General features: G+C 45.4%; 2 protein-coding genes across 6 annotated transcripts in view; one reads left to right on the top strand and one right to left on the bottom strand.

Moving 5' to 3' along the window:
- Window positions 1-24,519, top strand: part of LOC142107272 (opioid-binding protein/cell adhesion molecule homolog) — a 550,917-nt gene that overhangs the window by 459,137 nt on the left and 67,261 nt on the right. The window lies entirely within an intron of this gene.
- NTM (neurotrimin) overlaps window positions 15,279-24,519 on the bottom strand; it is a 597,738-nt gene continuing 588,497 nt past the window's right edge. The window contains exon 7 of the mRNA XM_075190596.1: window positions 15,279-15,654. Coding sequence (XP_075046697.1) covers window positions 15,650-15,654 — 5 coding nt within the window. The 3' untranslated portion in view covers window positions 15,279-15,649. The remainder of the gene's footprint in view (window positions 15,655-24,519) is intronic.

The following is a 24,519-nucleotide window of genomic DNA, read 5'->3' as shown; positions in this document are numbered from 1 at the left end:
TTAATAAGGCATCACAGCAGATATCTATGATATCTACTGCTTTGTATTTTTTATCGAAATCCATAGCAGCCCCCATAAATGTTACTTCGCAGTCCTCTGATCCCTCACTGCATCTTACCTGCTCTCCCCTCCAGTCACTATCACAAAGGTGGTCACCTTGCAATAGTGACCATAGAAAAGAGAGGAGAGGGGTCTTCGCACGAACAGCAGTTTTTCGTGACTGCTGTTCCCGTTGAAGTTTTTAATAAATACACACAAACTTTCAATCCTCATCTTTGCGATAAGGATTGAAAGGGATCGTATTAAAAAAAATGCGGTCATTCTTAAATATGCCTATGTATGACTTGTCCAAGGCCATATTACTGAGAGCGAGGCATACAATGTTGTATATCTTCGAAGCACAAGTTATCGGAGTTCTTGATATTCTTGGAAAAATATTTCACAGTACAAAAAAAAAATCTGATTTATTCATCTCTATGAAATAGCTCTGACTGCAAACACATCATGTACAGACATCGTACAGCTTTGTACATGTCATAATTAGGTGGCGTCTGTTCTGTGCACATTTTCCATAGGATTCGCTGTCTTGCTTTTCAGCAGAAGGTGCCCAGCAAGATTTCATAAAGCGGAGAAACCCTTGGGAAATTTTAAATAAAAAAAATCCATCAAGAGAAGCGAAAATGCGATAATTTGAAGAGATCTGGACAAGACGAAAATCAATTTGAGCTGGAATAAAAGATAAAAGAAGTGAGTTCATCTTGAGTTAGAGTCAACAAGGGGAGGGTGGAGGGGGGGGGGGGCGCAGGACGGTCTGGATAGATCATCAGCTGGTGCCAGATCGCTGCGTATGAAGCTGCTGGACTGTGAGTAACTTCTCATCCACCCTTCTCCTGCCGGTGAGTTCACTGGACACATTCATATCAAAGACCAACTCAACATAAGATTTCATGCGTATTTAACCCTTTTACTGTCCCCTGTATGAAGCATGGAGGATCAGTGTGTCTGATGCACTATACTCATGAGAAGGGTAACGGAGAACTGGTTTCCCCATCACACCTAGCACTCGGCAGCGCTACCGATGCTCAGATAGGTTTAGTAGCGGGAAACACTTTGCCCTCCAATCCATGTGTTCATATCCTCCAAACAGAGGGCCAGGACAGATTACGGGGCATATTTAACCAATAGTGATGGTGCACTTACCGTACAATCCAGGTTCCTCTGTGTGCCCTCCATATTTATGAAGGGTGCATCGCAGCAGATATCATAGATATTTGCTGCTTTGCATTCTGCTTCGTTTTTGGAAGAGTCACCATTCTACAGTAAGGTGACTGCTCCCAACTGCAATCTAACAAATTCAGAAAAAAAAGTTTTTTTCGGTAACTTGTCATGGTAATGTACGCCAGCTGAAGCAAAAATTATCATAAATGAAAAATTTCAGTACTGTCAGCTCTGCTCCGAAGAGCAGACCTGGACAGCGCATGTGTGGAGGGATCACATGATCCCTCCCTGTCACTCAGCGCTCTCTCTCTGCAACTATAGTTGCAGAGACAGAGCGAGATGTTTGTGCGCATGTCCAGTTCGAAGAAAAGTGAAGAGGACGAGGAGGAGAGCCGGACACATCGCGTTCCGAAGAGGGGGGTAAGTGTGATTTATTTATTTTTTATCACAGAAACAGCAGTTTTTTGGAACTTCTGTTTCTGTGCAGGGTTGTACATCAATGTAAGAAATAGTTCAATCCTTATCATTGCGATAAGGGTTGAAAACTATTTTTCACTTTATGTGAGTATTGATAAATGTGCCCCTTTGTATGAGGACAGAGATATTTAAAGGACAACTCCACCACCCAACTAGGGTCTTCACCACTTCATCTGGTTGGTGGGATGCTTCTGGGAAAATGCACATTTTGCTTCAACTTTTCCTGGAAGGTATATAAAGGTTTTTTAATTTCGGGTATATTTTTAGATTAGAAATCCATCCTCTGTACTAATGCCTAATTACAGGAATGACGCTTCCCCCCCTGCCTACTTACCATTTGTACGCACTGGGAAGTCTTTGGGTTAATGTTTTATAGCGTTGACTGCAGGGTATTGTCATAGTGAGTACTTCATGTAACTGATTCATTATACTCGCTGTATAAACAAGAGAAAAACGGAAATATTAAAATACTTTCTATTTGTAAAGATTAATACACATTTATGCTAAACTTTCAAGCATTAAGTAACATATTGGAAATAATTGGCATGTTTTCTCATGTTTTTTTTTTTTTATTATTTTTTTTAAATAAACACATTAATACATAAAGGCAAATGTGAGTAAGATGATCTAACAATACTATCAGACCGTTTGTGAATGTGTCCAGTAACTTAATTTTTACTCTTGGGTATTTTAGACTTTAGAAATGGCCATTGCACACATTACAACCGTCAGTAACACAATCCTTAATGCAAATGTTGTTTAGGTCTCCAATGCCCCCAACATATACCTCTAGCCTCCCAAAAACACATGATCCTTCCTGAGCCTTCAATTGGGTCATGTCCCACTCTTGTCCTAACAGTTAAGGCTTTTGGTAGCCACGGCTCACAATCCATAACCAAGTAAAAATACCTATTTAAACAGATTTCCGCAACTGTAACCTCACGACTGGTAAATAGACCTGCACCAAAATCCAGAGGGTCAGAAACATTGAAACCTCAGAGCTGAATGTCACCAGATATTACACTTACTTAGTGTCATTAACCCTTGTGTTTCAGAAAATCTCAACTTCAACCTAAAGAGAGATTAAGGAACTTTACTCCAAGATGCTGCATTATAGCTGGAAATGCATAATAAGGAATTATTTATACAGAGGGATTTCTGATCAATGAGAAGGGATTCTATTCTATTACCCAGTGATAAGTGATCAGTCTAACGGCGATTGGCCATGTAGTGTGTAACCAGCACCTCTACCTGCGGTCAGGGGGGGTCAGTGTAGGACATGAATGCACAGAGACCACTGTTGAAGTGGAAATGGGGTCATTGGGGCCAATATGATTCATCCCCCTGCCTGTATCATTATAATACTGTGAGGAAACCGGGTGCTACTGGACTGAGAGCTTTGTATTCATCCCCCTGCCTGTATCATTATAATACTGTGAGGAAACCAGGTGCTACTAGACTGAGAACCTTGTATTCATCCCCCTGCCTGTATCATTATAATACTGTGAGGAAACCGGATGCTACTAGACTGAGAACTTTGTATTCATCCCCCTGCCTGTATCATTATAATACTGTGAGGAGACGGGGTGCTACTGGACTGAGAACCTTGTATTCATCCCCCTGCCTGTATCATTATAATACTGTGAGGAGACGGGGTGCTACTGGACTGAGAACCTTGTATTCATCCCCCTGCCTGTATCATTATAATACTGTGAGGAGACGGGGTGCTACTGGACTGAGAGCTTTGTATTCATCCCCCTGCCTGTATCATTATAATACTGTGAGGAAACCGGGTGCTACTGGACTGAGAGCTTTGTATTCATCTCCCTGCCTGTATCATTATAATACTGTGAGGAGACGGGGTGCTACTGGACTGAGAACCTTGTATTCATCCCCCTGCCTGTATCATTATAATACTGTGAGGAGACGGGGTGCTACTGGACTGAGAACCTTGTATTCATCCCCCTGCCTGTATCATTATAATACTGTGAGGAGACGGGGTGCTACTGGACTGAGAGCTTTGTATTCATCCCCCTGCCTGTATCATTATAATACTGTGAGGAAACCGGGTGCTACTGGACTGAGAGCTTTGTATTCATCTCCCTGCCTGTATCATTATAATACTGTGAGGAGACTGGGTGCTACTGGACTGAGAACCTTGTATTCATCCCCCTGCCTGTATCATTATAATACTGTGAGGAGACGGGGTGCTACTGGACTGAGAGCTTTGTATTCATCACCCGTTTCTCATGGTTTAATGTACTTTTTAATCCTTGGCCCAGTCTAAGTATATACACCAGAGCATCAATGTATTATGTGAATTATTATTTCATGTTATTATGTACATTTTGCCCTTGCTATTACCTGCAATATTGTATGTAGTATAAATATAAAGAATATTGTCATACTGTGTGAAAGTAACAGGACAACAGCATTAATTTTGCTTGTGTTGGCTAATGTAATCACCATTTGTCTCAAATGTCCATTGTTATGAGGTGCTGCTTAGATTTGGTTTTTAATCAGAACAATGTCTGAGTTAACAAACTGGCAGCCCATGTTAATTAGCGAGGTCAACAGGTAATCTGAGAGGTAATGAGGTAAGAACTTCTAAATGATATGCAATGTGCCTCCACAGTAATATACTGGCTGAAATAACATTGTGAAATGTATCAATATAAATGTTATTGTATAAAAATGTATCACAGATTTAGATGGCGTAACACTGCTGATACAATGTGTCAAAAGTCTTATTGTTGTATGTAAGCAGTGTCATTCCCTGATGTAATATTGTAACCCCGTGTTTAGTGTATCCAGCCAAAATAGCTAATTGAGTCCAGCCATTCCATTGTATAATCAAGGTAGCAGAGACTGTATCTCTAACAGCTAAAGTGACCACTGATAAACCCCTGCTGTAAGGGGGAGGATTGAGACACTTGACCCTACCTCCTGTGTGTACAGGGAAGGATAGAGGGAGAGGAGAAAGCCAGGGGAGCTAATCTAGCTTGGAGGATCCTGGTGTACAAGACATCAGCGAAAAGGACTCTGGGCCAGGCATCGTGGTGGCGCTGGAGGAAACCCTACCAGGACAGGGTGGGTGTGAGCCAGTAACCCAGGCTGGGTGACACCATAACTATCTAGCTAATCGGTAGTGGTAATATTGCGGGAGGATAAGACTTTGAAAGAGACAGAGATTATTACTTTGGAGTGCTGACTGCAAGAGGCTGCAGGAGGATACATGCTACCATTTACCCTGTAACTTGTGACCGTCTTGTGGTATTGTGCTGTCGTAATAAAGTCTTATTTTGGATATATTTTGGTCTACCCAAGAGAGTTGAATCCCACAGCTAAGGGTGGTATCCTCACAAATGCCAATGGGTAATGGACCTGAACCAAGACCAGTATCTACAAATCAAACTATATATGTTACGTTTTGTCTGCTCCCCACTATGTTCCCTCCCTTCTCACTTTCTTTTTTCTGTATCCTCTCCCCTTACCCTTTAAATACTCCAATAAAAATAATAAAAAAAACCTATATATGTTACTTCCTGTAGACCTGGTGAGATATACTTTAGCCAGAAGCCTATAGATTCCATTCCCTCTCCAGCTGTGTTAGAGATCATTGAGATCTGCCGTAGATACATTACGATATCACAGCATGTATGGACCCAAAATTATAGCAATGTCCAATAATGATCCTATCATGACCTCTATCAGCCTGATGCTGACACTGATCCATCACTCATATCTTGGGCAATGTAGGGGGCTCCATTTAAAATCTACTTGTGATCCATCTGGGAGAGACAAGAGTATAGATCTAATCCATTGTTGGTAGTAGAGCTCTAAATAATGTTTAATTTCAGGAAACATCTACACTGTCCTGTCAGTGATATCCTATCAGAAATGCCTGACATTTAGCTGTAACTCTTCTATACTATATTCTTCTATATTCTCTGAGCAGGAAATCAGGTCTGCTGGAGGAGCAAGGGTCGGGGTGTATGGAAAGATCTCATCCAGTTTAGATTGACAGCAGATATTTTTGGCATCACATGACAATTGCATGATTGACAGTGAGTTATATTTTCATTATGGTCAGAATAAAAATGTAAATCAGTCTCTGTTAAACACTTCTTGTGGGAACCGTGAGCTTTAAGATACACAGAGATACTGAGGCAGCTGTAAACACAGTGGAGTGGGCCTGACCTGCAGACGTGAACAGACCGTTTTCATTGCTCTACTTCTGTATCCCTGCTCCTTGTCTCTAAGTTTCTATATCCAGGAATAGATCACTGTGATCCGTCCTTTCTTACTGATGTCCTATTGTATTTAGCTAACCGCCCTCCAGGCTCTTAGTACAGTGGATACCCCATCCCCTTTTTATCTCTTTTTTTATTTATTTTTTCATTTCCTCCCCTCTGTCCGCCATTCCCTATTTTAAATATTTGTACCTACATGTTATCTTGTTTCCTGTGCCTAATACTGCGTGAGGCTGTACCTCTAGAAAACATCAATTATCATGTACAATTGTATGTTCTGGTCAACCCTTTAAGAAAGACTTAGGTCAGCTAAGCTGTGCATGTGTGAGGGCAGTGCTGAGAAGTCAGATGCATGTCCTTACTGTTGGATAATTGTCTCAGATACTTTATCAGTACGATATGAACAATTGTCGGCCTTGCTTAACATTTACCCTGGAGCATAATACAGTAAATATAACTAGCACCTGTCTAAAGTATTCAATTTAATAAAACCACTCCCTTCCCAATAATAGTACCCTCCTCCAGTATTTAGTACATATACTATATTTCCCCAGGTACCAACACTTACATAAAGCAGTTTCCTGTATTTGATAATGATTCACTAGAGAATTTTTTTTACTCCAACAAAGTAAATTTTAAATTGTAATTTTTTTCAGGATGAAGGGTGTTGGGGCAATACCACCAAAAAGGGAATTTCATGAAAATCAAGTAACACTATTACTTTCTCCCACACTTTGCCTGTACCCCAAACTATTGTGAGAGGTTTATCATACTCCATAAAATTGACAGGAATATTTTTGCAGATAATAAAGGAATAATGGAGAAGAGAAGTGAAACAATGACATCTGTACTGAATGGTGAACAAGCAGAATTACAAGCCCCATCATAGAAACAATTACACGCCTATGACGAGAATAATTTATATATTAAATTCTTAATATTTACAGTAGAGAAATACAAAATGAAAATAATGAAGTCTAAGCCTGTCTTTCAATGTTTGAAATGCTTGGAGGTGAAAATCTGATATTATATCACAGAATATCTTTGTTATCCTATAATGAGGCGGCAGAGACTTCATTATCTGACTCCATGGTTTGATATCAGTGTCTCTCACCAGCAAAGTTATATAATAGGTATGATGGTATGCTTGTCCCTTTGTAATACCTCTTGTGTTGTTGTCATCTCAGGAAAGACTGTGATCAGGACCAGCGTGGAGGAGACAAGCGACAGAGGGGATATGATAGATAAGTAATAATAGAGGTCAGGAAGGCAGTATTCATAAGAGGAAGACTAAGAGTTAGCGATAGGCTGAGAGTGTGCAGTGATGTCACTGATGCTTTCCGCTCCATCCTGCTTGTTAGGAGTATTTGTGCAGCACAGTGGCTCAGTGGTTAGCACTTCTGCTTCACAGCACTGGGGTCATGAGTTCAATTCCCGACCATGGCCTTATCTGTGAGGAGTTTGTATGTTCTCCCCATGTTTGCGTGGATTTCCTCCGGGTGCTTTGGTTTCTTCCCACACTCCATAAACATACTAGTAGGTTAATTGGCTGCTATGAAATTGACCCTAATGTGTGTGTGTGTGTCTGTTAGGGAATTTAGACTGTAAGCTCCACGGGGCAGGGACTGATGTGAATGAGTTCTCTGTACAGCGCTGCAGAATTAGTGGAACTATATAAATAACTGATGATGATGATTTGGAGGTGGTGGGGGTGCCGCAGCAGGGGAGGGCCTAGGGCACCTTGTGCATGGGGCAGACATTGCTATTCTTAGGACTTTGTAAGACGTATTGAGCACAACAAAGGACTCAATGAGTCTTTTTATCCATTAAATTCTGTTTCTATAATAATAATTAGCTGCTTCTTGGTGACACAGAACAGAGTATGTCCCTTGTTACACACTGATGCACGCTGTAATGTAAAGGCCACGTAGAGGCTGGATACTGTATGCTCTAATTAATTACTACTATCTACTGATCTGTGCTGTGGTGGCACATTTTTAATTCTCTGAGGTTATTAAGGTTAATTAAAGTTCCTCCTCCTAGTAGCATCAAGTTGTTAATGCTGGCAGCAATCTCCCTGGTCTCTGAATCCACTCTCACCCGGCTGAGTGGCCCAGTACATGCTGAAGGGAAGATCTCTGTACATACTGCATAGTATTACTCTCATGGCACCCAAGGTGATATTTGCACTGGTATTCTGCAATAATTGATGCTGGAGGGAGTGCAGAGTGACATGAGGTGCAACTGCCGTCTTAGTAGTGAAGGCCATGGTGCACGAGTAGGAGCAGTTGTCTGTACGCCAGTCATTGTGTCAGTCACTCCAATGCTCATACAGTGATTGCAGAAGGAGATCAAGTCCCTATTGTCACCCTGCACTTCCTCCTGCATCAGTTACTGTTATCAGTTAACATGGCCAGTGACAGGAGTCTCAGGGAGGGGAGCAAAATAAGGGCCAGGAAGTTGTAAGGATTCTTACCTGTCCACGCTCCAGCTCCATCAGTAGCTCACTTCCGGGTTCGCGTTGGGGAGTGTCACGTGATTCCTCAGTGGGGAGTTTGAATATAAAGGAGGATCTGACGTTTTACCTGTGTCAGATCAACAGGTTAACTTCCTCCTGACTCCAGCGTGGGGTTCTCTGTTCCATGAACCTCCTGCTCGTTTTTTCTGTTTCCTGTGTACCAGACCCGGCTAGTAACCTGATTACTCCTCTGCTCTTCCCTGTGCACTGTCAGCCATCAGACCTGTGTACCAGACCCTGCTAGTAACCTGATTACTCCTCTGCTCTTCCCTGTGCACTGTCAGCCATCAGACCTGTGTACCAGACCTGGCTAGTAACCTGATTACTCCTCTGTTCTTCCCTGTGCACTGTCAGCTATCAGACCTGTGTACCAGACCCTGCTAGTATCCTGATTACTCCTCTGTTCTTCCCTGTGCACTGTCAGCCATCAGACCTGTGTACCAGACCCGGCTAGTAACCTGATTACTCCTCTGCTCTTCCCTGTGCACTGTCAGCCATCAGACCTGTGTACCAGACCCGGCTAGTATCCTGATTACTCCTCTGCTCTTCCCCTGTGCACTGTCAGTCATCAGACCTGTGTACCAGACCCGGCTAGTAACCTGATTACTCCTCTGTTCTTCCCTGTACACACTGTCAGCCATCAGACCTGTGTACCAGACCCTGCTAGTATCCTGATTACTCCTTTGCTCTTCCCTGTGCACTGTCAGTCATCAGACCAGTGTACCAGACCCTGCTAGTAACCTGATTACTCCTCTGCTCTTCCCTGTGCACTGTCAGTCATCAGACCAGTGTACCAGACCCGGCTTGTGACCTGGCTCCTCCTTTACTCATCCCTGCGTGCAGTCGGCCATCGCATCTGTATACTGAACCTGGCTCGTATTCAGACTTCACCTGTTGGACCGATCCGCTGCAGTGTGCCAGCTGTACCCAGCATCACTCCTCACCAACCCTCCTAAGGTACTACCTTATTTATATCTATATTGCCTTTTTCACCTACCCCTCTCACGTGTAGAGGCCAAACCAAGGGTCGCGACCTGCAGTCTCCTTGCAGCCAAACCCATCCCACATTCCGGTGGTTCTTGGGAAAGACCAGGGGGCTGTTAGACTCCGCGCCTTGCTAGGTCAGAGCCAATCTAGACTGAGTGTACACTCGAGCATAACAGAAGTTAGGGGACAACCTTGTATCGGTCATCTCTACGATTGGTTCTAACCTGCATTCAGTACAGGTATGTCTGCACAGTATTTAGTACACATACATGCTAACATTGGGACACCGCACTGTTTACCAATGAAAACATGGTCTATTGTTACCAATCTGTATTTTTAGAGACTTAATTGGTTGATTTAAAAGAAAAACAAAAACATTATTTTAAAGACTTTATTAAAAGTAGCGCACAAGTCATCCATATAATAATGTTCTCTCCTTTATTATAGGAGCCTGTTTATTATAAGTACTAGTTTTATATTACTATATTATATTAGTGATAAAAAAAACACCTATTTTCACAGGCTCTAGTACTTTTTCTCCCTTTGATTAAGCGGTCTTTGTTCGTTGTGGATGTAGGTGAAAAAAATTTGTTAAATATGACAGTAATTTGGCCATATCCTGTTATCAAGGTTCTAAACTGACTTTCATGTCAGAAAAACATTTATTTGTGAATAATTTGTGGAAGGCACAATGGTCATGTAATAGATTTGTGAATTGGCCCCGTATGACATTACCAGGTTTTGCACTGAGCACAGATGTGTAGTATACAGAGTAAACACACCAGTACAATCTGTACATTAGTACAGAGCTGTAAAGCCAGTATGAGTCTGTCCTTGTATGTAGAGCGACCTGCTTCCATCTAGATTTACCGGCTGTGAGAAGGATAAGAACATCCTAGTAAGGAACAATCACCTACTTCATGGGAACTATGTGCTCTCCAGGATCCATTAGAGGAACAGATAATATAATCCCAGCTAATCCAGGTGAAGTTGAATAGTTTTGGGCTGCTTCCAGATAGATTGATTGTATGAATGGGACCTCAGGAGTGTACCCAGTTGGTGCCTGAGGTGGTACATTTGTATTACTGCAGTGCACACTATAATGCACAGGTAGCACTATCTCAGACGTCATTTTCGGGTCACTGATGGCGATAAGACTGGCCAGGTGTCGCTGGCAATAGCTTTCCTATGCAAAGCACGTGGAATTCTCTTGAACAAGCTTTGGTACATGTACAGCCGCACTGCTTGTTCTGTTCAAACAGGTCATGTGATAATGTGGTAGGCAGTATGTGAGCTATAGACAGGTCATGTGATAATGCGGTAGGCAGTGTGGCAGCTACAGACAAGTCATGTGATAATGAGGTAGGCAGTGTGCCAGCTACAGACACGCCATCCCCTCGCTCCAGCAACCCCGACAATCTTATCCACATCTCCCCACATTCTTCCCTCCCTTTCTCCTGTGCCCTCTGGAACTCAAGGTCCATCTGTAACAAACTGACCTCCATCCACGACCTCTTCGTCTCCAACTCTCTTAACCTTCTCGCCATCACTGAAACCTGGCTCACTCCCTCTGACACCACCTCACCCGCCGCCCTCTCCTATGGTGGCCTCTCCTTCACCCACTCTACCAGACCGGATGAACGACCTGGTGGCGGAGTGGGACTTCTCCTATCCCCCTGCTGTACTTTTCGGGTCATTACCACTGTACCTTCCCTCTCTTTCTCCTCCTTTGAAGTTCACTCCATTCGTCTTTTCTCCCCCATCCATCTCCGGGTCTCCGTCATCTACCGCCCCCCTGGCCCTACCTCCCTGTTCCTGGATAACTTCGCCGCCTGGCTCCCCCACTACCTTTCCTCTGACCTTCCCTCTGTCATACTCGAGGACTTCAACATCCCCATCGACAACTGCTCAGACCCTGCCACTATCAGACTTCTCTCCCTCTCCTCCTCCCTTGGTCTCACCCAGTGGACCTCCTTCCCCACCCACCATCTTGGTCACTCCCTCGACCTTGTCTTCTCGCATCTCTGCGATCTCTCAGACTTCTCCATCTCTCCCTACCCACTCTTCGACCACCATCTCCTCTCTTTCACTCTGTCCTCCTCCCCTGCCTAAAGCCACCCTCACCAGACGCAACCTTGATGCAATCGACCCCATCTCCTTCTCCTCCACTCTTGATTCTCTCCTCTCTCCCCTTCCCTCCCTGACTTGCCCTGACCAGGCATCCTGCCTCTACAACCACTCCCTCACTACTGCCCTTGACGCTGTCGCCCCTGCCTCTCCCATCCGCCGACGCTGTCTCATCCCCCAACCATGGCACTCCAAACTCACCCGCTTTCTTAAAAAGTGCTCTCGCACTGCAGAACGCCTCTGGAGGAAATCTCGCTCCCTGGCTGACTTCCTTCACTTTAAATTTATACTCTCCTCATTCTGCTCTGCCCTCTGCCTGGCTAAACAAACCTTCTTTAAATCCCTCATTTCCTTTCAGTCCTCTAATCCCCGTCGTCTCTTCGCCACCTTTAACTCCCTCCTTTCTACCCCCCCCCCCCCTCCGGTCCCTCTCAGCTGATGACTTTGCCACTTTTTTCTCCTCCAAAATTGAAGCCATCAGACTCAACATCTCCTCCTCCAACCCCTCTCCCGCTGCCATTACTGCTTCACCTCCCTCTAACAAACAACTCTGGAGCTCCTTCAGCCCCACAACAGGCGATGAAGTTCGCTCCCTCATTCTTTCCTCTCCTCCCTCCACTTGTCCTCTTGATCCAATCCCCTCTAACCTCCTTCGCTCTCTCTCTCCCACTGCCTGCTCCTACCTGGCACACCTCTTCAACATATCACTCTCCTCTGGTGTTGTACCCTCCTCATTCAAACACGCTCTCATCTCTCCTATCCTCAAAAAACCCAACTTCGACCCCTCCTCCGTCGCCAATTATCGTCCTATCTCTCTTCTCCCCTATGCCTCCAAACTTCTTGAGCGGTTAGTCTGCTGTCGTCTCACCAGATACCTCTCAGACAATTCCCTCCTCGACCCTCTCCATTCTGGTTACCGCCCCCTCCACTCCACTGAAACTACCCTGGCTAAAGTCACCAATGACCTCCTATCAGCCAAATCCAGGGGTCATTTCTCCTTTCTTATCCTCCTCGACGTCTCCGCGGCCTTTGACACCGTGGACCACCCCCTCCTTCTGCAAACTCTTCTCTCTCTAGGCCTCTCTGGTTCTGTCCATGCCTGGTTCTGCTCTTACCTTGCAAACCGCACCTTCTCTGTCTCCACGTCCGGCTCTTCCACCGCCCCCACGCCCCTCCAAGTAGGAGTCCCCCAGGGCTCTGTTCTCGGCCCCCTTCTCTTTTCCCTCTACACTTCCTCCCTTGGTGCGCTCATCTCCTCCTTTGGTCTTCAGTATCACCTTTATGCTGACGACATTCAACTCTACATCTTCTCTCCTGATCTTTCGTCCACTCTCCTCTTTCGTGTATCTGACTGCCTCTCTGCCATCTCCTCCTGGATGTCCTCACGCTTTCTGAAAATGAACATCTCCAACACGGAACTCATAGTCTTTCCTCCTTCCAGACTCCCCTCTCACCACAATCTCTCAATCGTTGTTAACAACACTACCATCTCATCTGTCACCCAACTCTGTTGCCTGGGTGTCACCCTTGACTCCTCTCTCTCTTTTGCCCCCCACGCCCAATCCCTTGCTCAAGCCTGTCGCTTCCAACTGCGCAACATCGCCTGCATCCGACCCTTCCTCTCACAAGACGCCACCAAAACCATCATCCATCTCCCGCCTGGACTACTGCAACCTCCTCCTCACTGGCCTCCCTCTCTCCCATCTCGCCCCGCTCCGATCTGTACTCAATGCAGCTGCCAGACTTTCTCTCACGTCGCTCCTCCTCTGCCTCCCCTCTCTACCAGGCCTTACACTGGCTCCCTTTCCCTTACAGAATCCTCTATAAACTCCTTACTACCACTTACAAAGCTCTCTCCCAGTCTACTGCTCCCTACATCTCTAACTTCCTTACCATTCATACTCCCGCTCGCTCCCTGCGCTCGGCAAACGACCGTCGCCTCTCCTCCACTCTCATTACCTCTTCTCACTCCCGAGTCCAAGACTTTTCCCGAGCTGCCGCCCTGCACTGGAATGACCTCCCTCGCTCCATCCGTCTCGCTCCCAATCTGTGCTCCTTCAAACGGGCACTCAAAACTCACCTGTTCCTGAAAGCCTACCAACCATCCACTTAACCCCTCATCCACTCTGCTTGTTCTCCCTCCTCTCCCCTGGTCCCTTTTTCTCCATTGCATCACTGCCTCCTTTCGTGCCTGTTTTGTCCACCCTCCCTTAGGATGTAAGCTCGTATGAGCAGGGCCCCTCTCCCCTCCTGTCTTCATACCGACTCTTCTGCTCCGCCCTCACTCCATATGTCTGCCCGGAGTTTCCGAAGCATTGGTACTTAGTGTTTATTGTTCTGTGATGTTTTACCCTGTATGGTCTACTGTTCGTATTATGTAAGGCGCTGCAAAAACCCTGTGGCGCCCAACAAATAAATGATAATAATAATAATAATGTGGTAGGCAGTATGTGAGCTATAGACAGATCATGTGATAATGCGGTAGGCAGTATGTGAGCTATAGACAGGTCATGTGATAATGCAGTAGGCAGTATGTGAGCTATAGACAGATCATGTGATAATGTGGTAGGCAGTATGTGAGCTATAGACAGGTCATGTGATAATGCGGTAGGCAGTATGTGAGCTATAGATAATGTGGTAGGCAGTATGTGAGCTATAGACAGGTCATGTGATAATGTGGTAGGCAGTATGTGAGCTATAGACAGATCATGTGATAATGTGGTAGGCAGTATGTGAGCTATAGATAATGTGGTAGGCAGTATGTGAGCTATAGACAGGTCATGTGATAATGCGGCAGGCAGTATGTGAGCTATAGACAGATCATGTGATAATGTGGTAGGCAGTATGTGAGCTATAGATAATGCGGTAGGCAGTATGTGAGCTATAGACAGGTCATGTGATAATGCAGTAGGCAGTATGTGAGCTATAGACAGATCATGTGATAATGTGGTAGGCAGTATGTGAGCTATAGACAGGTCATGTGATAATGCGGTAGGCAGTATGTGAGCTATAGATAATGTGGTAGGCAGTATGTGAGCTATAGACAGATCATGTGATAATGCGGTAGGCAGTATGTGAGCTATAGACAGGTCATGTGATAATGCAGTAGGCAGTATGTGAGCTATAGACAGATCATGTGATAATGTGGTAGGCAGTATGTGAGCTATAGACAGGTCATGTGATAATGCGGTAGGCAGTATGTGAGCTATAGATAATGTGGTAGGCAGTATGTGAGCTATAGACAGGTCATGTGATAATGCGGTAGGCAGTATGTGAGCTATAGACAGGTCATGTGATAATGTGGTAGGCAGTATGTGAGCTATAGACAGGTCATGTGATAATGCGGTAGGCAGTGTGCCAGCTACAGACACGCCATGTGATAATGTGGTAGGCAGTGTGCCAGCTACAGACAAGTCATGTGATAATGCGGTAGGCAGTGTGCCAGCTACAGACGCCATGTGATAATGCGGTAGGCAGTATGTGAGCTATAGACAGGTCATGTGATAATGTGTGATAGAGAGTAACTTCCTGTTTGCGTATAGTATCTTTAGTGAAATAACTCTGCATATGCTTAGAAACGGACCTTTTGACAATGAACGCAATTGTGTGCAAATATTATCCAAACACTAATGGTACTTATGTCTGTCTACAACTTGAAGGGTGGAACAGAAGAGGAAAGATGCAGACGAAAATTGGCAATGTACAATAAGGGCGTGCAGAGAGCTTTCCAGTGCAGATGCGTTAGATATAAGTCTGGTCTCCTACATTTCAGCTCCATATAAATGACAGCTCACGGCTTGACTTTAAGTGGTTATATGTGACAATAAATACAAAATGTGACATTCACACTGGAAAAGGGCAAATCTTGTGGTCCATGGACCCATCAGAAGCCGAGAGTCAATGTCTCCAATGACCACCATATATATAAGTAATGTGATACCCCAGATTACGTCTCTTGTAAATATCTCCAGAAGTTTAGAACAAGCTGCCCTCCATTCCTCAGGAGAAAAGGTCCTGGAAGTCCTATCTTGTAGTTGTAGTAATTCATCTTCATAAACTCTACCTGAAATCAGACTAAAATTAAATGTTGTTATTCAATTTTAAATTTGCATTCATGTTTACGATGATTATTTTAGCATAATTACAGGGTTTATAAATCATTTGGAAAGCACATTCTATTACATTCCTAGCAACCCAAAACCATTTCCGTGGATGCTTGGCCCAAGACAACACAATCTCCTGACACAATATTGCACATTACATACATTACTGCTTCTCCAAACAGGGGTAATTGTGCTATTCATTTGTATTCTTCAGCCTTACACTTATAAATAGATGGGGATTCGAGCAATAAATGACAGTGTGGCTAATTTGAAATAAGAAAGTGTAAATTACCGGTGTGAAGGTAATCTAAGTGGAATTGGTTGCAGGACAGAGAGCAATCTGGTTCTTTAATAAAGTGTTGTTTTCAAGTGACGCCAGGCAGCGATTACCTCGGTTTTGTGGCTGGGAATTGTCTTTGAGGAGAGCTATTTTTGTCAACTGCATATTTCACATTTGTTTGAATGTGTGAGTGTAGTAGCGATATTTCCAAGTGCGCAGGTTATATTTCAGATGGAAGAGGACCCTGGAGCACTGACTGCTGTTTTTAATGCCAGGCGATTGCTTCCTCTGCATGTTAATGCTGAACAATATGTGTGAAGAGGCTGCTTATTGTTACCTGTATTCCTTGTATACAGATGTACAAAGCAATCTATTCATCTAAAGCCGGTGGGGTACTAGGCAATGAGGTGGGGATGGGACACTAAACAGTGGGGGAGTAGATGGGCACCAGGTAGTGGGGTTGGGGCACTAGGCAGAGGGAGGTGGTGATGGAGCACTAGGTAGTTGGGGTGGGGCTTTAGGCAGTGGGGATGGGGCACTAGGCAGCGGGGGAGGTGATGGAGCACTAGGTAGTTGGTGTGGGGCTTTAGGCAGTGGGGTTGGGGCACTAGGCAGCGGGGGAGGTGATGGAGCACTAGGTAGTTGGGGTGGGGCTTTAGGCAGTGGGGATGGGGCACTAGGCAGCGGGGGAGGTGATGGAGCACTAGGTAGTTGGTGTGGGGCTTTAGGCAGTGGGGATGGGGCACTAGGCAGCGGGGGAGGTGATGGAGCACTAGGTAGTTGGTGTGGGGCTTTAGGCAGTGGGGATGGGGCACTAGGCAGCGGGGGAGGTGATGGAGCACTAGGTAGTTGGTGTGGGGCTTTAGGCAGTGGGGATGGGGCACTAGGCAGCGGGGGAGGTGATGGAGCACTAGGTAGTTGGTGTGGGGCTTTAGGCAGTGGGGTTGGGGCACTAGGCAGCGGGGGAGGTGATGGAGCACTAGGTAGTTGGGGTGGGGCTTTAGGCAGTGGGGATGGGGCACTAGGCAGCGGGGGAGGTGATGGAGCACTAGGTAGTTGGTGTGGGGCTTTAGGCAGTGGGGTTGGGGCACTAGGCAGCGGGGGAGGTGATGGAGCACTAGGTAGTTGGGGTGGGGCTTTAGGCAGTGGGGTTGGGGCACTAGGCAGCGGGGGAGGTGATGGAGCACTAGGTAGTTGGGGTGGGGCTTTAGGTAGTGGGGATGGGGCACTAGGCTGTGGGAGGGGGTGTATCTGCACATTATACATGGAACACTTCTATCCCCAACATATTGACTGAACAAGATTACAATGCAAAATTCAATTGTATTTTAATTTCTTGCATTCACTAGATTTTCATTTAAAAAGTATAAAGCACAAGAACAGGTGAGAAGTATTACAGAACATGTAGAGGAAATGGTGGTGTCTGTGCAGTTGAATACACACAGATACTGAGACTTGCATGCAGTGCATGAGATGTAGTACTGTGGAGCTGTTTAGTCGTTAATGGGATCTTGGGTGATTCTGTCCAGGACATGCTCATTACTGTAGAGAACCAGAGGAGATTCACTCATGATGATCTGATAAGGACAAGTCGCCATGTTTTTTCTTATGTGATTAATCTGAGACTCTTAGACCTGACCTAACTGAAAGAACTAATGTTCCACAACCCACAGGACTGTCACAGACCGAGTTTGGCGATGGTGAGAATCACATCAGCAGTGATAGTGTGCCAAGATATCAGTGAAGATAAGGGGTTGTCGGCCTCTTCAGGGTTCTATTCATGTTTTACCAGAAAGGTTGGACAGGTTTGGGTTAGGACAGTCTATGTTTCCTGGGAAGGAACATGAGTGGTTGTTAGGTAATTATTCAGACTTCACTAACTGATAACAGTAAACACCTTCCCAGGAATGAAAGAAGCCACTCGCTGTGACAAAACCATGTCCACTATTTTCCTATTTAGCTCCGACAGATCAACATAAGGATTGGTAAGAAAAAGGAAATATCCTGTCTACATTGGTCCATACCCGGTACATTAAGGTCATGTCCATGTACTTGTGACGGAAAAGGCCTACTAAGGACTCGGCAGGTAAATGTCCTTAGGACACAATGACTGTACATGGCCACCACATTATAATTGGAGTCTGACTAACCCGCATGTGTATAATTAAATGGCCAGTGACCGCGCTGTTTGTGGAGAGGACCTCTTACATTATGGCTTATATGGACGGTGGTGCAGTAGTTGGGCACTGGCGGATGTTTCCACATATTAACACACATACTGTTTCGGCTTCCAGTACTAGAGACATCAATGTCTTACGAGACTAAGGGGCCTATCTATCAGTCTCCTGTGAAATAGATTGGTGTTTATCACTGCTTGTCACCTCAATTTATCCCCAAAAAATATTGCCTGGGCAGCAGAGAGAGATACTCATCTACCCTGGAAATAATGTCCTGTAAGAGTTAACTTTCACATAATACGGCAGCACTTACCGTCAGCAACAGCAGTGTTATCACCATTGGTAAGCATTTCATGTAAACAGAGCCCAATCACCAGCAAATTATGATTTATCCTACATGGGCAGTGGAGGACTGACCCGTGGTTGTCTGTGGACCCTGGCTGGAGTCATAGGACCGGTCCCACTGATGTACAATAAGTCTCCTAGTGTATTGTTTATTTTCCTGTTGGTGAGAGAAGCTGGTTTTTCGCATTTATATGTTTGTTTTATGTTTTATTATGTGAGATGGTATTTATTGATTTTTTTGGCACTGATCTGCTTTTACAGATTACCTCTTCATGGTTGTAAAACATGTCTGGAATGGTTTCTGCCCAAATAAAAAGATAAAGCTCCTTCTCTCGGACTCGTTAGTGACCTGTTTGTGAAGGTCAGACGCTGAATGTGTGAAGTACCCCCCAGTTCAGACACCACAGTCACCCCCGTAGTCAGTATGAGCGGAGGCAGATGGTGAAATGATCCTTCATTCCTTTTCTCCCCATAGATGAGGCTTGCAAGGATAAAGAGATTAATGAATTCAATACCCTCCCCACCTCAACTCCAGTTCCATCACGCCTGTCCTGTCATGTCACTCTCCGACTCCTAAGCATGCCTTCTCTGAGTCAGGTGCTCGTCACAGAGCTGACACTCCAGCTTCAGGGCGGCCAAGCATATAAGAGGGAATGATTTATGATTCTGTGTCGCTGTTAGACATTGTTACAGTCAGTGTGTCAGGCTTGTGCTCGTCTATTGGCTTATTGTGGTGCTCTGTGTGTTATCAATCTGTGGGGTATGAGACATACAAAGGCAGCAGGCGCTGTGACATAATGATTATGTTATTAGGGGCAGTTATTGTGCATTGTTCTTTATTCGTGCTCAGGATTATACAGAGCAGTAAGGTCGGAAGTCACCAATACAAGACAATGGGGAAAGTTTCCTCACTATTGGAGTAAGTTCTGACAATATCCGTTTCATGAGTCACAGGTCACTAAACCACAAGTAAAAGGTTCTGCTTTTCTTATTATGAGAATCAGGGATTTTTGGCTTTTCCCCGTTTATCACGGCAGGAAGCCATCGCTAGGGGATGCCTGTCTATTTATCACAGCAGGAAGCCATCGCTTGGGGCTGCCTGCCTATTTATCGCAGCGGGTAGGCATCACTCGGGGCTGCCTGCCTATTTATCGCAGCGGGTAGGCATCACTCGGGGCTGCCTGCCTATTTATAACATCGGGTAGGCATCGCTCGGGGCTGCCTCCCTATTTATTACATCGGGTAGGCATCGCTCGTGGCTGCCTGCCTATTTATTACATCGGGTAGGCATCGCTCGGGGCTGCCTCCCTATTTATTACATCGGGTAGGCATCGCTCGGGTCTGCCTGCCTATTTATTACATCGGGTAGGCATCGCTCGGGTCTGCCTGCCTATTTATTACATCTGGTAGGCATCGCTCGGGTCTGCCTGCCTATTTATTACATCGGGTAGGCATCGCTAGGGGATACCTGTCTATTTATCACAGCAGGAAGCCATCACTTGGGGCTGCCTGCCTGCCTATTTATCGCAGCGGGTAGGCATCGCTCGGGGCTGCCTCCCTATTTATTACATCGGGTAGGCATCGCTCGGGGCTGCCTGCCTATTTATTACATCGGGTAGGCATCACTCGGGGCTGCCTGCCTATTTATCGCAGCGGGTAGGCATCACTCGGGGCTGCCTGCCTATTTATCGCAGCGGGTAGGCATCACTCGGGGCTGCCTGCCTATTTATCGCAGCGGGTAGGCATCACTCGGGGCTGCCTGCCTATTTATAACATCGGGTAGGCATCGCTCGGGGCTGCCTCCCTATTTATTACATCGGGTAGGCATCGCTCGGGTCTGCCTGCCTATTTATTACATCGGGTAGGCATCGCTCGGGTCTGCCTGCCTATTTATTACATCGGGTAGGCATCGCTCGGGGATGCCTCCCTATTTATAACATCGGGTAGGCATCGCTCGGGTCTGCCTGCCTATTTATTACATCGGGTAGGCATCGCTCGGGTCTGCCTGCCTATTTATTACATCGGGTAGGCATCGCTAGGGGATACCTGTCTATTTATCACAGCAGGAAGCCATCGCTTGGGGCTGCCTGCCTGCCTATTTATCGCAGCGGGTAGGCATCGCTCGGGGCTGCCTCCCTATTTATTACATCGGGTAGGCATCGCTCGGGGCTGCCTGCCTATTTATTACATCGGGTAGGCATCACTCGGGGCTGCCTGCCTATTTATCGCAGCGGGTAGGCATCACTCGGGGCTGCCTGCCTATTTATCGCAGCGGGTAGGCATCACTCGGGGCTGCCTGCCTATTTATCGCAGCGGGTAGGCATCACTCGGGGCTGCCTGCCTATTTATAACATCGGGTAGGCATCGCTCGGGGCTGCCTCCCTATTTATTACATCGGGTAGGCATCGCTCGGGTCTGCCTGCCTATTTATTACATCGGGTAGGCATCGCTCGGGTCTGCCTGCCTATTTATTACATCGGGTAGGCATCGCTCGGGTCTGCCTGCCTATTTATTACATCGGGTAGGCATCGCTAGGGGATACCTGTCTATTTATCACAGCAGGAAGCCATCGCTTGGGGCTGCCTGCCTATTTATCGCAGCGGGTAGGCATCGCTCGGGGCTGCCTCCCTATTTATTACATCGGGTAGGCATCGCTCGGGGCTGCCTGCCTATTTATTACATCGGGTAGGCATCGCTCGGGTCTGCCTGCCTATTTATTACATCGGGTAGGCATCGCTCGGGGCTGCCTGTCTATTTATCGCAGCGGGTAGGCATCGCTCGTGGCTGCCTCCCTATTTATCACATCGGGTAGGCATCACTCGGGGCTGCCTGCCTATTTATTACATCGGGTAGGCATCGCTCGGGTCTGCCTGCCTATTTATTACATCGGGTAGGCATCGCTCGGGTCTGCCTGCCTATTTATTACATCGGGTAGGCTTCGCTCGGGACTGCCTGCCTATTTATTACATCGGGTAGGCATCGCTAGGGGATGCCTGTCTATTTATTACATCGGGTAGGCATCGCTCGGGTCTGCCTGCCTACTGACCACTGCTGTTCTCGGATTGATAACGCCATCTCAGGGGGTGCCCACTGGAAAACACGCTTTATTATTAAACTAGAGAACTACTTCTGGGATTTTTATTATAATATTTTCTATTTTTATTTGTTAACTTGAAGGGTTTTTGTTCCCGGTGGAATCAGGAACTAGAGGCCCAAGTCGGTAACATTTTCTTAATAAATTGTCTGACAAAAGGTTTTCTGATACACAGTGATAGAATCTAGCTATGGGGGTCTTAATAAGACATAAGATCACTAAGACATATTTTAGCAAAATGTGAAATCTGTGTAACTATATTTTTGTGAGTATATGGGGACACCCTAATACAGAGGGAAGTAACTTGTGGCACTCCAGATGCATGTTGGGATCTGTAGTTCCACAAAAGCTGCTGGGTCACAGATGACCTGGGACAATAGCAATGTAGTCTGTGTCACACAGCAATGATCAGCAGGCGTCGCGCAGAGCAGAGGCCCCGTAGTGTGGTCCTGATTAAGGTTAGAGAACCCTCAGCTGAGGTCGTTATTTGGCAGATAATTTACACATCACTGATTAGACAACATTAATTGAGATTATATGTAGTATTTAAATGTTTATTCAACACTTTATAAGCATCAGTGGGAGGCTTAATGGATGTCGGCAATCAGCTGTCTGCAATGATGTTACTGCTATCAGCAGGACTAAATGACAGTAATGTCACTATATATATATATATATATATAATGTCACTATACATCAATGAGGTAAATTATGGTTCAGACCTAGGTGTCAGGTGCAGGGGTCGTTCATTGTTTTTGTTATAGCTAATTATGTACATTAATATATTATTTACATAGTTAAGATACTGCATACTGTAAGTGGGGTAGAAGTCGGGTATAGTGGTGATTGGAACCATGGAGAATTGGGGGAGACGTGAGGTCTAAACTCCTCACCTCTTGTGTGTGCTGAAGCCCCCTCCACCTGGAGAGTCGGGTCTGCATCTCTAGACAGGTCTTCTAGCATGTAGATATTATGTGACTACCTGAGCTGTGTGTGTGTTGCAGTGGCCCCCCCCCTCCCCTCCCCACACGCATAATCTGCCACCAGCATCAGAATATGAAAGGCCAGGCTGGTAACACTATAACAGGGAAAGTGGCAGCCCCCAGCCATTTCAGCAATGGGGGAAATATACATCCCATCCTGCTTAAGGGAAAACAAGAGTTACAGACAGTAGTTTATTGTGTAGCACTACAACTTCCAGCAAACCCTGGTAGCCATTAAATGCTTGGATATGCTGGCACTTGTAGAATTGCAAGTACCAGAAACCCATGGCTTCCAGAATATGCCGACACCTGAAGAACCACAAGCACCATCATGCCCTGGCACCAAGATGTTGCTGGGGTCTGTACTACCACATAATAAAGGGAAAATAAATTAAACATGCAGTTGTTATATATATTACAAAGTATTAATGTAGTTTATTCATACCCCATGTGGGGTCTCTACATAAGAATCCAATCAAAACGGATTTCTCATGCTCTAGTAGCTCTGATTGGATACTTGCGGACTGGCCATGGCTGCTATTCCTAGTGGAACAACTTTATAGTCCGGGATGAGGATATTTTATTCCTTATTTTTATTCACCCATGGATTGCTGGAAGGAATAAGATGATTCCTGTGGAATAAAGATGGCATTGAGGGAATGGGTGAGTGTGGTGTGTCCCCTGAGTGCCACATACTGCATAGTATTACATCATTACCACCTGTGGGTGGGGGTAACACTGGGTGTTTCCTGCTGTACTGTGACCAGCCTGTCATAGCTGGGTGATGGCTGCAGCTTTTGTGGGGGATCCCAACACTGCTCTGGGGGGAGGGGGCATATTATTTATTTATTTTAATGGCCAGTCATTATGATGACATTGTAGGGGGCCAGCAAGCAGCAGCGATGTCGACAAATGACGGTTAATATAAGCAGACTCTCAACAGGTCAGGAGCTACAGATGGTGTGAGGTAGACTCATACCCCATCTTATGTGTTCTTCATAGCTCTCTGGTTGTGTCTGTATCTGAATTAATGCAATGTCTCCTTATTGTACAGTAATAACAACCAATAACCTTACACATCACAATAGCGCAAGTGGTGCAAGTGACATGCAGAATATTGTAGGAGCCTTCAAATCCCGTCTACTAAAATGAGCAGACACAATGCACACGGCTTCATCAGAAATAAAGAACATTTAGAAAGCGATCGGTCGCTCGGTTACAGAGGAAATTCAGAGCTCGTCCTTAGATCACCTCGAATCACACTGAAAACTTCCAAACAATTGTCAGATTTCATGAAACTTTCTCCTAGTGGAAAACAAAACCTGACTGGCAGAAAAAGTGTTTATTGGTCGGAGCTGCCAGTAACGGATCCGTTTAGTACTCACAATGACTGGTACATAAATCACCGACAGATGGATACTGAATATCTCATTGTTTCAGGCTGTAATGTACAATGGTGCCTTGTTTAATGATTTGACAAGTGTGAGAAAGCCCAGGGCTGAGCGATCTATAATAGAGAAATATTGACCAGAAATACTGTATTCTCATAATGTTATGGATGAGATAACACAATCAGACATCCGGAAATTAAATAAATTCAGGCATTTGGCATTATTGTTACCAATTGCTTTGTATTTTCTGTTATTATACAATAATCATGTTCCCAGTCACTCTATATATACTGTTTAGGGATCTCCCTCTTGGGTATATAATAGACACCAGACACCCCTCTCTTGCCCCTTCTCCCGCTCACCCGCAGGGTGTCTTTCTCTTCTCTCCTATCATTTGCTGCTAATTCACCCAAAGCCTGAAGGTCAAACATGAATAATGAATATTATTGACATTTTAATGGAATTTAAATCGCTGCATATCATTTTGAACACTTGTTCCACTTAATGAACTGTATCTGTATTTCCCATTCTGTTTTTATTTGTTGGAAGAAGAGATATTACGCCGA

The sequence above is a fragment of the Mixophyes fleayi genome, chromosome 11, assembly GCF_038048845.1.
Source record: "Mixophyes fleayi isolate aMixFle1 chromosome 11, aMixFle1.hap1, whole genome shotgun sequence".
Classification (NCBI taxonomy): Eukaryota; Metazoa; Chordata; class Amphibia; order Anura; family Limnodynastidae; genus Mixophyes; species Mixophyes fleayi.
This window is presented reverse-complemented; position numbering and strand designations above follow the sequence as displayed.